This window comes from Syngnathus typhle, linkage group LG7, assembly GCF_033458585.1.
Source record: "Syngnathus typhle isolate RoL2023-S1 ecotype Sweden linkage group LG7, RoL_Styp_1.0, whole genome shotgun sequence".
NCBI classification, from domain to species: Eukaryota; Metazoa; Chordata; class Actinopteri; order Syngnathiformes; family Syngnathidae; genus Syngnathus; species Syngnathus typhle.
In genome coordinates this window covers 7,053,725-7,069,574 of record NC_083744.1, presented here as the reverse complement: position 1 = coordinate 7,069,574, position 15,850 = coordinate 7,053,725, and the positions used below count along the sequence as shown (strand labels likewise).

The 15,850-nt window shown below is 40.3% G+C and overlaps 1 protein-coding gene across 1 annotated transcript in view; it reads left to right on the top strand.

The window, feature by feature from the left end:
- The window catches only part of LOC133157488 (voltage-dependent calcium channel subunit alpha-2/delta-1), a 56,900-nt gene extending 47,929 nt beyond the window's left edge, over positions 1-8,971 (top strand). The window contains exons 32-38 of the mRNA XM_061284056.1: positions 521-673; positions 756-808; positions 1,308-1,363; positions 1,639-1,768; positions 3,275-3,387; positions 4,282-4,364; positions 6,386-8,971. Of these exons, the coding sequence (XP_061140040.1) occupies positions 521-673; positions 756-808; positions 1,308-1,363; positions 1,639-1,768; positions 3,275-3,387; positions 4,282-4,364; positions 6,386-6,499 (702 nt within the window). The 3' untranslated portion in view covers positions 6,500-8,971. The remainder of the gene's footprint in view (positions 1-520; positions 674-755; positions 809-1,307; positions 1,364-1,638; positions 1,769-3,274; positions 3,388-4,281; positions 4,365-6,385) is intronic.
- The last annotated feature ends 6,879 nt before the right edge of the window (positions 8,972-15,850 follow it).

Genomic DNA, 15,850 nt, shown 5'->3' with positions numbered 1-15,850 from the left:
AATTCTGATTATTTGGTGCCGATAATCAGATCAGGCCTTCGTTTATTGGATCATGAATAGAACAAAACAAACAAATGCCAGTGGCTCTGAAATTTATTTTCTATGCTTGAAGGCCGCCTGTGAAAAAAGTAATGTATCCTATGATATATATATATTTTTTCTATCTTTAGTCTACGTTTGTCAAAACAGAAAATGAAAGTTTTCACTGGAGTAACTTTTACACCACTTGGAAAGCAAAAAATAATAGATTCCTCCATGGCCATATGGCCATGGCAGAAATATAATACTGTTGCATAACATTTGACATTTCAGAAGTGAGCAGAGCGGAAAAGGACATTGCAATATCTCACTCCCCAAGATGTGTTGACAGCTGCCTGCTTAAAAGGATTGTCTGCATGTGACTGAACTCCGCATGCAAATTAGTTGAAAGTTTCTTCAAAACTGATCCACACCAATGTAAAGCCCCAATTCAGTCACTTAAAAAGTTTTTCCCAACTGAGTGTCCCTTTCGTGTGTCCAGATAGGTCAGTTCTTTGGCGAGGTGGATCCCGTGCTGATGATCAACCTGGTCAACACCTCTTTGTATTCCTTCAACAAGACCTATGATTACCAGTCTGTGTGCGACCCGGAGAAAGACAGCAAGGCTGCGGCGGGGCCCCGCTCTATCTATGTGGTCGGTTGAATCTTGGATTTGCTTTGCCATGTGGGGGGGATTTTAAAGGGTTTTAAAGTCTATTTCTGACTTTTTTTTGTAGCCAACCATAGCAGATTTGCTCAGTATTGCCTGGTGGGCTTCCGCTGCTGCCTGGTGAGTGCATTTGTACAATAGATTCTGCATATATCCATGTTTTATGGTAATCATTTCCATTGGTGGGAACTAACACATTCGTAAGCTAGCTGAGTTGGTGTGCAATCCTAAGATTGTTTTGTGCAGTCGGATTCAATTTCCTTCCTTTACAGGTAGTATGATTATTAGTATGTATGGTCACTGGCGGGGTGTGGGGGCACTGCCTCCCGCCCCGCTGGAACATGTTTGGCGAGATTATTAATTTTGGGGTATACTCTGAGCAATAGTAAAGTCAATTAAACTTTAAACGGCTCATAGTCTGCTGCGGCTTAGACATATATGAACCAAACTGAATTTTCACCGAATTTTCCCTCATAGTCTAGAAATGACGGTATATTGCGAGCAAAAAAAGTTTGTTAATTCCTGCCTTAAAGGTAAAAATGTCTTTCTCTGTTAAACTAAATCATCAACCTTAACCCTAAAATATCAGCCTAACCTCTGCATTATTTTCCTTTTCTAGGTCCATACTCCAGCAACTCTTTTATGGCCTCATGTTCCCCAATCTACTGGAGGCAGGTGAGCAACACAATCGTTTATCATTGTTCCCACTTTTTGCTTCTCTTCCACGACTTGCTCGAAATGGCTTTGCATATCACCAACGCTTAATCATTAAGTATTTCTTGGTGTTAGGATGAACTATTCCAACCATGTTGTTCAAGCTTGTTGAGTAGAAAAGAAAAAGGTGATGTCGTCATTGTCATGTTTTTTATGTCAAACAGTTTTGTTGTTGCTGTGGTAATGTGCAGTGGAAAAGCGGCGGTATATTTACGACTTGTGCAAACCTCATTTAGCAGAGTCAGCCAATGACGACATTCCTGACGCCATGTTTAAAGAAAGCTGCATCACAGAGCAGACGCAATACTTCTTTGACAACGATGAAAGATCCTACTCGGGGGTCCTGGATTGTGGAAACTGTTCGAGGTATGTCTGTTAATTCCTTTGAGTATGCTCTGCATATATTAATTTTTCATGCACCCCCACAAAGTGGATTTTCACCTCTAAATGTGTATGTATATGACACTATAAAGTTGTCCCGCCCTTCCTCAGATGATTTTTCTGTTTAATGATCCGTGGGGATAGGTTAGGAATCGTGTTGCCTTCCTGAAGGGCCTTTTTTCGGTTTTTACTTCAGGCGGCTTCTCTTACGAGTTCCAATCAGGCCCATTTGACCTTGATCCGTCACTGACAGGAATTGCGGGGGAAAGCACAAATGTCCTTTTATCTATTCGACTTCTCCCAGTCTCTGGCTTTTCTTCAATTTTGCCAATCTTCACGGGCCTCTGCACATTTACTTTGCTCTAACCTTCTTTTGTGTCAATTTAGAGGTTAAATATGGCTGTAATTACCCGATGTTATGGGTCCCGCATGTCTGGTTCCCAATGTTAACCGCTGCACACACACAAAGCCTCATGGTGGCCATAAAAAGTCCAATAAGAGAACAGCTTGGAGAGGCCACATGCACACCTGCATTGGTCCAAGCAGTATGTATCAAATGGGACTGCTTATATTACATAGCAGCTCATAAAGTAAATCACTGTAATTTTAGCCGAACTACTAAGAATATAATATATTTGCACTCCTTGGATAAAAGCTTACCTACCTTAAATGAATCCTGTTTCAGTGATGACAAGATTGGATAGATAGATTTATGGAGGGGTTGTTGGATGAATGGATACATATGTGGTTGTAGGAAAAGATACATGAACGGGTGGACGGGCGAGAGTAAATGATGACTAAATAAATGTGATAGAAGGATAGCACATGGTTGGATTATAATGGGAAATAGTTGGATAGCTCGACTGATAAAGACATGGAATTTATAGATGGATGGATGGAAATACCAATTTTTAAAAGAAATAATGTTATTTTTTGGCTTGAAATCAATTCCTACATTACTTATTCAGCTTTCAAGAAAGGTGGGTCGTCTGATTTACAACACTGGGATTGTCCCAGTTCAAAGCGCTCGAGGCGAATGTAAACCACAAAGATGGCTGATCTCGATAAATTGTTTGTTCTTCTGGTTCTTCAAAATGCATTTTGGCCTCCAGCAAACTTTCATTTGAGTGCATAAATAAAGGAATATCTTATGTTCAAAGCAATTCTTTCATTTCACCAAATTCATAAAGGGATATAACAGCATCATTTTACGCCGTCTGTACAAAACGGTTGTTATGTGGTTATTTTGAATAACGTAATAATAAATAAATAAAGATAAATATGTATGTGTATGGTCTTTTAAATGATGTTTAGCCGGTCTGTATCTCCATGGGGTTGAGTTGTTGAGTGTCATCACATTGTCATCACATTGAAGTCGGTCACCTTTTGTTTTTTGAACCTTATTCAGGGAGAAACATTGTCCTCAAACCATAAAATTCTTGTATGATTGCCAACTAGATTCATGCTGCATCATCTCCATGTGCCTTTTAGGATGTATCGAGCGGAGAAGCTGCCAAACACCAACCTTGTGTTCCTGATCACCGATGCCAAGGACACGTGTTTGTCATGTGACCCCAGACCGCTGCGACAGGCTGAACAACCCTGTATCCTTTCACTCAAGTCGTAAATAGTCAACATGAAGGTGACATTTTTTTTTTTTACTCCCCGGTCCTTCCATCCATCAGCCCTTGTGACAAGAGAGCTTTAAAGTGGGCATCCATGGACACACGCCGAAGCACTTTCCAGCAGGTCCGCGGGTGAGCAGTAAACCAGATGCGGCGCGTATGAAAGGTGCTCTCGCATTACTACCAGATTGGCTTTTCTTTGTTTCTGGCTTGTACGCCGCCATCACATTGAATTAAGGTTAAGAGCAGAGGTGCACTTGTGTGGTGAAATGTCGGCAGGATATCTGTTTGACAGATGTGGCTTAAATGTGGCTTCTTGCTGCTCCAATCGTAAAGGTGTCATCGCGGGCGTTTGCCGCGGGGTCACTGCAGGGCGCACTTGATGCCACTAAGGTAATGGTGCCTGTGCGGTTTAACACGGGCGGACAAATAGTTCTGTTTAGAACTATTTGTTGGCTTTTGGTCTCGATTGGGCTTTTAGCTGTGATTGTTTTTATTGTCTTACTCGGTGTTAAGTCGGATTTATTGTTTCCTGATGTGACTCGGTGTCTTGTGTGTCTGCGGTTTGCTCCTCGACATGTGTTTGACTTGCACGCTGTCAAATTTGTGTCTTGTTAGTTTGGTTTTACGCCTTCTGTGTCGATTTAATCAGTTCCTTACCCAGTCGGGTTTTGATTTTTCTGAGGACATAACAATCAGTAATTTCTTTTCTTCTCGTTTTGTTTTTTTAAATGATTAGTTCCATACACATCCCAGTTTTATCCACTAAGCAGACACCAACATAACATGTGCAATGGCAGGTACTTTGGGTTATGAATATAATTCTGGAATATCACCACAATGTAGTAGTTTTCCTGAAAACTGGGTTTTCAGCTGAAGGTCCAGATCCGTGCGAGCTGGCCCAGAACCCGAGGTACCGGAAAGGGCCAGACGTATGCTTCGACAACAACGAAAATGTAAGATTCAGATTTCGTATGTGTGTTCAGACATGGGCTTTTTTCAGTTCATGTGTCATTCGTTGTCAGATTCTGATCAGTTTTGGCCTTTGGGTGTGCTCACACCATCAACTCATCTATTGTGTCCACATTTGTAATTTTCAACCATTTTTCATGCATTGCTTCCTGTTTTCCTGTGTTCCTGTTGTTTCTTCATGATTTCTGTATTCATCTTCTCATATTATTTGTCTGTGCCTTCCATTGGCTGCGGCTATCATCCGTCACGCTAGGATGAGCCCTTGTGTCCAATCAGCAGAGGGTCCACATTGAGCTACTCGCTTCTTTTTTCTGTTGCTGCTGCTCACTTTTTGGGTTAGTGTGCCTCTGTAGTATAGAAGGGTCCAGAATAATATTGCATATTTTATGGCGATTTTTATCTATATTTCAATGACTATGCTTTAGGTCAGGTTTGTTTTTTTCCATTCTAAGAATTTTAAACCATATACCCTTTTGAGGACAACATAAAATGAAAATAAACCATTAAAAGCGAGAGGTTTGAACAAAAAAGTGATTGTTTTACTTTATCAAACAGTAAATTATTATTATTATGATTATTATTATTAGTAGTATGCACGATTAAAATGGAAATTTCATTACTTTTTTTAATTTATGAATGAAAAATATTTTTAAATAATTGTTATAATTATATTGGTATACATATTTCTAAATAAATTACTTCAATATTTTCCCATTGTAGCATTTGCGTCACGACTAATAAAGTGCTTTGCATAGGACGTCATTCCAGGAAACAATATTTCAGCTGCTTTGTTCACACCCATTAGCTTTCAATTCATTACATGGATTCCACCAAAGAAAAAAAAGGGGTGATGCGGTTCACGTGCTGCATAAATAAGCATAAATTGACTAAATCAAAGGAGGACTCTGAATAAAATATTGTTCCTGACCAGCCAACGTTCCAGCGTTTATAAGCTGTCTAAATATTTAGTCTTAAAAAATGGTCTCATATCTGTTAGCCATGCCTTTCATTGTTTTTTAATAGCTTCTTAGATCAGGACACTTGATGTCTGTGAATGTGTGCTGGTATGCCGAAAGAGGAAAAAGGAAGTGGGCCTTTCTCATCTTTTCATCTTTGCCTTCCTTACTTTTGGCTGCGCTCCTCATAGGGAGACAGATTGTGTCACTGAGGTAAACAGAGGAAGCCCTGCTCGGCTTTCCTGCCTTTTGAATCCAGGCAACTCCGAAACCTTTTCAAGCCCTGCTCCTGGCATGCTCGAGCTTCCGGAGTACTCCTAACACACACTCACAGACATGAACTGTTGTAAGGCTAGTACTAAATGCTGTGCTAACCAAAACAGCAGCACCTAGTAAGAAGAATTTATCAATGGTTTTTTTTTTGTTTTTATTCTTACAAATAAAAGGCCTCCCCATACCAGCGATATATTATTAACAGGGTGGAGTATGTATTAAAATTGCGAGTGGTCATTGTAGGGTTTAAAGGGTTCATGGCAGCGTATTTCCCAACCTGCTTTTGAAACAAAACCCGAGGCCGCATGCATGAATGCTCTTGGTTTTAGATAGAACATCTGGTTGTAGTGAACTTCAACCTCGTTACTAGAGGAATGAGTGTAGCAATAAACAAAGCGGTCACAAAAACCACGTCACTACGGTAAACACTCTCGTGCTGCCACAATTGATGGCAATAACGTAAAGCCATTGAGCATGAAAAAATAATCTAAATAGTTTATCTCAGTTTAGAAAATACAATGCCGCTGTGCCAACTAGTCCATTGATCAACGTCTGTAACGTCGAATCCCTAAATTTGCTTATTCACAATGGATTGCAATTTTTCAAATGTACAGTGATGAGCATGTTTTGGCTCAGTAACGATGATTTGTATTCCATTGTACTGTAATTTACTAATTTCCCCACATTCAACACCATTTTTGGCCCAACAATTTCCATCAGTGTTGAGTTTATTGTCAGTGTCTGTGTTTTTAACTCACAAAGGATTTGCCCCGCAGGAAGACGACTCTGATTGCGGCGGAGGAACCGGCCTGAGCCCGAGCCTTGGAACCACGTTCACTCTCCAGCTGCTTCTGCTGCTGTTGCTCGGCTTTCCTTCGTCAAGCTCGTGACGCCTAGAAACGTCTAAACCGACACGACTAGCATGACTGTCAGTGTATGTAGAGGAAACTAAGCAGCCAAAACGTTCTCAACGGGCAAAGGTCTCATGTCACACGAGGAGACCGGAGGGACGCCCTCCCGGATGGTATGCTGATTTTACAAATGTGGTGTTACTTTGTTCCCTGCGCAGTCTCGGCGTCTTTGTTTTCTGATGCCAAAGGTTTCTTGCTCATTTCATTCTCAATCCTTATCCAGTTCCCGTTTTCATGCTGTACCCAAAAAGATTCACCTGAGGGGTGCAAGGGTAAGCGCAAACCAAACCCTTTAATTCTGTTTTGTTTTCAAGATTGTGTGCTCACTGACAGCGTTGATTTGTGTGGTTGTTGCTATTGTTTGTATTGATGGCGTATGAACCCCGAGTAACTCCGCATCCCGTCATTCTTTTTGTTGTCGAGTATTTAAAAATGTACTGTACCTGCTCAACAGACATTTTGCTACTAGCTCAGTGTTGTATTGTAGAGCTGTGTGCTTTATATCAAGCAAAAGACAATATAGTAATCAAATCATGAAAAAAAATGAACACGCTGTCCCAAAATGTTGATTTCTAAATATTCCACAAACTATAATCCCCAATTTAATATTAATTTTACAACATTGCCTCCAAAAATAAGCCTGACGGTTTATTGACAATTTGGAAAATTAAAGTTAAAGTCCCAATGATCGTCACACACACATCTGGGTGTGGTGTCATTTAACCCATCCCCATGTGATTTTGATCCATTCCCTGGGGGAGAGGGGAGCAGTGAGCAGCAGCGGTGCCGCGCTCGGGAATCATTTGGTGATCTAACCCCCCAATTCCAAATGTTCACCTGAAGTGCGCACTCTCTTGAGTTTCACTTACAATCCAGGCTAAATTTAGCTCCAGAAATACAAAAATATTAATCCCTCAGTTGATCCCAATTCCACTTGTGGGATGAATGGTGAATATCCCCAGACAGCCTTTTGGCAGAGTAAGTTTGTTTTCCCATGGTGCCACGGGAAATTCTTGGAGCTTTTGCCATGCTGAAAAGATGTATGAGTGAATTTAAAAATACTTTTTAGAATTGCCAAGGAATTACTGTACCATGACACCAAAGCTCCAAGTGGTAGTAAAATCAAACATTTACTATATTTGGTCTTTATTCATATATATATATATATATTTTTTTTTTTTTGATGCACTGGATTCCCAGTGCCTGTATCTGAACTCAGATGCCCCTTTTCCCGCTGCACACTCGACATTGACACAAACAATGTTCTACCTCTAGTCCCTGCTCAGTTGAGGTTCCAAGCATATGCATAATGTCAAAATTAAAAAAAACTTACCCTGTTGCTGTGCCCTAGTTTTGGAGACTGTGTCGTTATACTCCACAGTCTCCATTTTTCTGCCCTCAATCTCCTCTGAAATTAGATTTGTCAGCCTCGAAGCAAAGTGCGCTATCCATCCCAGATGGAACCTACAAGACTGTAGTGAAATGAGTCAATTTTTACGAAAATCTTCTCATTTTATATTGTGTAAATTCTGCACTGGAACAATTATACCAAAATCTTTTTTGGTGATTTCATAGCACAATGTCAAGCAAAATGTCATTTTGCTGAGATGTAGTTGAACAGTGCTTATGCGCAATTTCTTACTAAATTCTTGTGAAAGCGTGTTAAGGGCCAAAACATGAAGGATTGATGAGAATGCACTTTCTTCCTGAATCCACCTCAGCCAAAAGCAGACTCCAATTCACGCTCTAACATTTTGCTGAATTTGCTTTCTGCTTTTTCTCTGCAACACCTGACTCAGGAGCCAAGATGACTTGTGAATGAGCTCAACATCAAACATGACTGTCTTTGTTTTCCCTGCCCTCTTCCTGCTTGTTTCCTCTTTGTTGTCGCTCTCTTAAAAGTGCTGTGAAGCAGACGCTGGCTTCAGGCCTGCGCGTCGAAAACGCTGCAAAGTTCCTGGGTTGAGCTTTATTGTTTGTTGTGTTTCGAGCGCCCCCGCGGTCGCCATCAGGGCCTGCTGGAGAGAACATGAGAGGACAAAGAATGAGTGATCATCCAGCATTGCCTTACCTCTCCGTTTTAATCAACATCATGGTTACCACGTGCATGCCTTCTGAGGTTCAAGTTCTCTCCACCTTGCCTTCGTGTTGCGCTGCCGGTGCCAGGTGTGCAGCTGATGCCTGTTTATCAAAGTGTTGACGTGTGTTTATAGGGGGGGGGGGGCAGATTCCCCTTCTCCCCTCCTCCATATCTGATTGTGCTTTAATACTGTACATTATTTACTCTTTTTGTGGAACTTGACTATAGCCCGAATAACTTTTTGTATACATTTGTACACTATTTACTGTATAAAAGAGAAAGATAACAGAAAGGATTGAAAATATTTATAACATGGTGTTAATTATTGTGCAAATATATTCACAATAAAAGTGTTGTGTTGTTATGCCCTTGTCTGGCCTTTTTTAATTATTGAAAGCACCTCACGTCACATCACGTTTTAGTGTTGTTGATGTTCTTACTTCATAAACACCCTTGAAAGCGAGCATATTTTTTCCTCATCTTTATCCTCTACTCAAAAGCCGTGGAGTCAAATCCAAAGTGATAAAACGACACAGACGGGAATCTGTTAGTCATTACCTTAATGCATCAAGACAGTTAATCAAACGATTAAAAAGAGGGAAAGTTATTAGGACACCAGGGAAATGTTTTGTGAAAATTAAGAAAATGCATCTCTGTCTTAAAATAACAATTTAACTGTTTTAAGAATTTCTGTTAAATATTTTTGAACTGCAGTTATACTGGCTCTTTTTTACTCCCGTTGGCGTGCCATATAATTTCTGCGGATTTTACATCCTCAGATCCGCAGTGCGATAGACCATTAGACCACAATTTCCAACTTTAGCGGAAGGCTGCATTCTAATCCTGTTATTTGCCACCACCGCATTTGTGTTTAAGGCCATTTGTGTTTACAGCCGTGCCAATCTATGCATCGCCGCAGCAAATAGCATCAAGAGCTGTTGTCCCTGAGTTTGTTTCTTTTGGAGACGTGTCAGACAGGGAGGTCTCTGTACGTTTGCTCTCTCGTGATCACCTTGAAGGCATCTCGTAAGGTGATACCCTTGTAAACGGGGGATGAGGTCAAAGGCTTTAACATGCCTGACTTAAGGAGTTACAGACGCGGGGAAAGCGGTCTCTTGGCTCAAAGAAGGGTGCAGTGCAACATCCCAAAATCTGTAGTGATAACACAAATATATGGAAGTTTTAATTAGCTCAAGAGCACAATAATCAAAGCCTGGCAGTGAACTGCATTTCCTTGATTGAGCATGTTTATGATGACAGAAAAAAATTATTCTTTGTTCAACATAATTCTAGTAGGCTGCAAGAATGTCAGGAAATGTTCTTAATTCCGGGTTGAAAAAAACAAACTCAACTTCAACCATAGTTGACGTCACGCTGACCACTTTACATACCAAACAAATCAAGACAAGTTAAAAGCAAACTAAAATAAAATGTCATTCTAAATTTGGCACCTATGGACAATTTAGTCTTCAAGAGCTTAACGTGCAAGTTTTGGCAATATGGGAGGAAATATCTGGAGAAACCTTCGCAAACACGGGAAGAACACGCAAACGTCACACGTGATGTCCACAGCTTAGATTCAAAGCCAAACTTTGACACTGTTGACCTGATGTGGAGTAATAACTGATGGCTACACAACAGCAGGAACTCATCAACAATGACACGTAATGGACAAATTGGGCCAGTGGTGCCGTGACTCATGCAGTGCAGGCCATTTGATTTGTTCAATGTCAAAAACAGCCTAATAGAGTTTTATATTCCTTTGCATCAGTAACTTCTTTTTTTGCTCTCTTTCTGCGCTGTCCTTATTTTAGCACAATGTTGGCCCGTTCAAAAGAGAACACTTCACTCAGAAGCTCAAGCCGCGTGACTCCCTGCCGCATAGGTAAAAAAAAGTGTCTTTTTTTCTGAGTTTGTTCCTCTAATTGCAGGAAGTGACACACGCGACTGATGCTGATTCCAGCGAAATGAGCACGGATAAACACACGCCATGCTTAACCTCCAACTTTCAAAAGTTCATCAACACTATTTTGTAATAAAATATGCCTCGCTGGAGATTACACTAACAAACACTATCTGCAGTGCAACACAGCGATGGTGCGAGTCTAAATTTAGCAGCAACGCTCTCAGTGGCCTTGGCCTTGTGACCCCGCCCGGGGGCAATCAACCCGAGTGTGGATAAACTTCCCTGAAATCGGCTCACAAGAGAGCGCATGAAAACTTTAATTGGCATGCTTTGTTTTGTCTCTTCTTCAGTGCTGCAGACTATTTTTGCTGCGTTCAAATTCACAATGACATATTTTGTATTATTAACACTGGCGGATGTTGCACGCAAGTACCTGTCATGTTCAATTCCATTCATCACTTCTGAGACTACAAGAACTCTAAGTTTGGTATCATGAAAAATCAATCAAGTTCCTACGATTACAGATCTCCTGGCAAAGCACTGACGAATCAAATAGGCCACCCGGCCCATGGATCTCACCTTTGACCTCAGCTTCCTCCATTATCTTCCTCAGATCAGTCTGGAAACTCAATAGGGTTACTGATGGGACAGAAAAACAATAATCGTTAAAAAAGATTGAGTCGGAAATGTTGATGACTTCAGTGGCCGCTTAACTCAATGCATCTTGAATGCGCTTGTTGTTTTATTCATTAGGAGTGCAGTTTTATGTATTTACTTGTAAAGCCAAGGGATAGTATGTGCTTGAAACACTTTGCGTACCACTAAGCGCCACATTTCTACTGAAATATTTCTATGTTGTAGGAAATATTTGCCCATTAATTGTAGGTGACCTGCACTGTTTCCACTAACAACAGGGCTACATTAGCTGACCTCAATTTGAGAACCAATGCCTTAATATGTCTCAGGCTCCACACTAAATCCACAAATTAAGACCACATGGAAGGCAGGACTGTGTTGCTTTGACAAAATTCACCTGGAAGTGTTAGCAATTACGCAACACACACTCACACACTGCAAGAAGACACCACGCAATATTGTAGTCATATTTATGGTTTGAGAATCAAAGCCCGTGCTCTTTCCTGTAATATGGAAATACATACACTTCATACACTTTACGACACTTTACCACTACATTTTTATCCTCTTTTTGTAAATATTCATAGCTTATATTTTTAGTTTTACTACAATTGTTGTTATTTTTCCATATTTTTCTTTTATATTGTATTCTATTTTTTTTGTGCCGGAGGACTACGGTCCAGAAGTCTCTTTTTTGCACCTTTTCCCCCTACTTGTACCTTCCTGTAAATCGGGCTGTTGTTACATGCAGTTTCTCACACGTGAGATTAATAAAGTTCCTCTTATCTTATCTTATCTTATGTGGCCAAGCTAGTATGTGTTTGTTTGACTTTGTTTTTAATACATATTTTGATATGTATTATACTAGATGCCCTTGATGGTTTGAAAGTGGACACCATCACATCAGTTAAATCGTAAATAGTAACACATATGCAGAATCGAATAAATGCTCAATGTTTATGTTTAGAATCACAAATTTGTCTTTGTGGGTTATGTTTGCATAAGAGAATATTTGATCATTGTGACAGGCTGTATGAAATATAGTGCAAAGTGAATTTCTTGTATCGTGGGAATTGATTTGGGATTTGTTCTCTTTTGGTTTCAGTTTTTATTGTTTCAGGCTTGACATGGTGTTTCTATGTATTCAGCAGGGTTTAACAATGGGAGCTTGTCAACAGAAAACTCAACCTAATTCATCAAGACAGTTTGGTTAAAAATATTTTCAGAGTGTTTGTCTGTGAGTGTGTGTTTATTCATGTTTTATGTTACTGGATGTCTGGCAAATCACTCAGCTGTGCTCCAAAGTCACTAAGCCAATTTGGCCATCAACAGGTTCATTAAAAGTATGAGTTCTGACATGGACACACGTTGGATGAAGCATACTTGCAGATTTTTTTTTTCATGTGCATGCAGCCCGCCGTGTATGAGGGCCCTCAAGGACAAAACTCAGGATTACCTTTCACTCATGCAACTGAACCGCTCTCATACACCGAGTGGAAACACTCAAACACTGAATACTCTTACACGTCTGACCGTTTTTGCCCTCACACAGGTCTGAAACACTGATGCACTTAAAGAATTGCTTACATGTACTGCTAAAATGCTTACACACTCACTATTGAAACACATGTTTTTGTATATTGTGTCATATGAGTGTGTCATGATGTACGAAACAATTTTCTCTTGTGTGTGAAAGTGTTTCAATGGTCAAGGTTACGAAACCAAACTGTGAGTGAGAGTGTGATTCAATTTTATGCGTGAGAAAAATCTCATAGTGTGTGTTGGAAAGTTTCAGCAGTCAGCGAATGTTTAAGTTGTGTGAATGAGTACTGTTGATATGTGAAACTGTTTTTGTGGTGTGTTTGTGCGCGTGTGTGTGTGTGTGTGTGGGTAAGCATTTCAGTAGTATGTACAAGAGCGTTTTGATACTGTGTATGAGATCATTTCAGTTTTAACTGTGAGAGCAGCCTCTGCAAAAGCATTTGCCTGTGAGAGCAATTCAGTAGTGTGAGAGCATCTCAGTAGTGTTTGAGAGTATTTCAGTAGCATGGTATGAGCATTTTATTTACCGTATTTTCCGTACTATAAGGCGCACCTAAAAACCTAAAATTTTCTCAAAAGCCTACAGTGCGCCTTATAGTCCAGTGCGCCTTATATATGGACCAAATTCCTAAATTTAAACTGGCCCAAAGCATTGTGTCATGAAATCAATCATAAGTGGCCCACTGAAGACTATGAATCATGAATCAAAAAGACTATGGATCATTATTTTGTGATGATAAAGTAATTTGTTGCGTCTGAAGTTGGAATAAAAAAGGATAAAATGGAGAATGATTTGATTTGGATTAAAAATTTGACATGATGCATTAATGGTGCGCCTTATAGTCCGGTGCGTCTTATATAAGGACAAAGTTTTAAAATGAGCCATTCATTGAAGGTGCGCCTTATAGTCCGGTGCGCCTTATAGTCCGGAAAATACGGTATATGCATGACAGTGTTTTAGTGGTTTATTCGAGCATTTCCAGTAATGTAAGTGAGAGCACAGTGTGTGCAAGAGATTATCAGTGTTATGCATGACAGCATCTTAGTCCTGTGAGAGCGTTTTAGTAGCATGTAGTGAGCAGCTCAGGCATACATAGTGTTTCAGTAAGGCGTACGAACGCAAAACAATAGTGAATGTGAGAGTATTTCAGCTGTATGTATGAGAGCATTTCAGCATTGTGTGAGAGCCCTTTTCAGTAGTGTGTATGACAAGCTTGATATAGTGAAGTAACCCTGAAGGATGCCTCAAGGGCCTCTCACAGTCATGAGTCATATGGGGGCGAATTAGCAGCGAGTGGCAGACAACACAACGTTGATTGTTTGCAGATGTGCGAGAAATGAGGAAGCGCAGGTTAGCGCTCACTGTTTTCATTGTCGCGCTCATGTCCTCGGGCTGCTTTTCTTATCATGCCTATCTTTCGAATCTTTTCGACGCACACATGCACACTCAGTTGCAGCCCAGTTGCAGGGTTAGGATGGTGTTTGTCTTTGTTTTAAGTCACTGCCAGGGATTTCGGTCGGACATTTAAGACCTACTGGTCAGCAACTGTTTTAAGACTCATGTGGTCCTTGAACACAAAAAATGTGCCCACTGCCCACCCATGTGTTATATTTATGACGAATGCTTTGTTTTTACTCGTTGCACATGAATAATAAAACAAGTATGATAAAGAAATGTATTTGAGCACATCCAATCGCATTGATGTCAAGGGACTTACTGTTTGAGCGTCACTTATTCACCAGCACTATTGTCCTCAGGTCATTCATTCAGTTTTCAAATTCCCAGTCTGAGGCAATTTCAAGTTTACAAATGTGTTTCCAGCTCTTATTATAAACAAGCCCAAAGAGAAATGACGGAAGCTTTACGGGGAAAATAAACTAACAGCAAAACAATAGAGGCAAACATTTCCTTTTCTCTATACCATTCCATAAAATGCCCACGTAAACATGACCTATTTATTTATTTATTTATTTCATAAATGATACTTCCAGTTCCCAGTGCAGTTTTGCGGGCTTCACAATGACGATGCACGTGACGCCGTGCTGATGGTGCGGGGGCCAAAGGATGTGCTTTTTAAACAGTTATGGCTTTGCAGGGATACACAAAATCCACTAATTGTTCCTCCCACATTCTGCCCGCTCCGTTTACGTCGACGCCCATAAACACAAGAGCAAGGCCGACAAAAGGCTGAGATTTCGACATTTCTGTCCATGACTGAAAGTATGACATGAAAAAAGTTATTTCCAGGACAACATTGTTGAATTTTAAATGCTACCTAAATGACGGATGGCTTTTTTTTCCCTGCTGGTTATGTGTGATTGATGACGCAAGGATCACAAGTGACACTTTGACAATCGGTGCACAAAAGTGAACTATAATGAAATCCAAATCCATTTTTTGACAGATAGTTTCATTTTTAAATATTATGCCTCCTGCAAAACAAAAGGGAAATACAATGTGACACAAGTTATGTCACAAAATACTTGTGGGGGAAGAGTGTGTGTGCATGTGTTTGATTCATCTTACCGTAACTGTCAGCAGACCTCAATTACGAGCAGCGGCCTCAATCTCGCGCCCGGACAACAGGAAGCGTGTGTTTGTTTTAAGCGACAGGATCTCTTAACACGGCGTATCTGTGTTTACTGCATCTGCGTCTACTGTCATCACAAACCTAAAAACAAACACACACACACACACAATAAAGCGCAAGAAAAGGTTCATTAGCAGGAGTCCTTTTATACTCTAACACTTAAAAAGCCCCTGCTGTCCCAAAGTTACAAAATGGAGTCTGCTACAGTAGATTCCTTTGATACTGCTGTCACTAGTTAGTATTGACCATTTTGTTCATTTGATAAATCTGTATTTTTGTCTCTTCAGGTAATGTGTATTCCAGTCTATCCTTTTTTCCCCATATGCGATAAACACAAAGTACTCAAAGTTACATTTTCTCACTTGTCGTTTGCTCAGGTCTGGTCTATAGCATGAAACACAAAAGCATCTCTGCAAAATCTGTAAACTCATTTGTAGTCTGTTACTTTAAATATTGAAAATTGAGACATAAAGAGACACTGCGGTGAAAGTGTGTGACTCATGCACACTTGTTTATTACGGCCAGCGACTATTTTCAGTAAGCAGCAGAAAATTAGTCACTTGAACAAGGGGGAA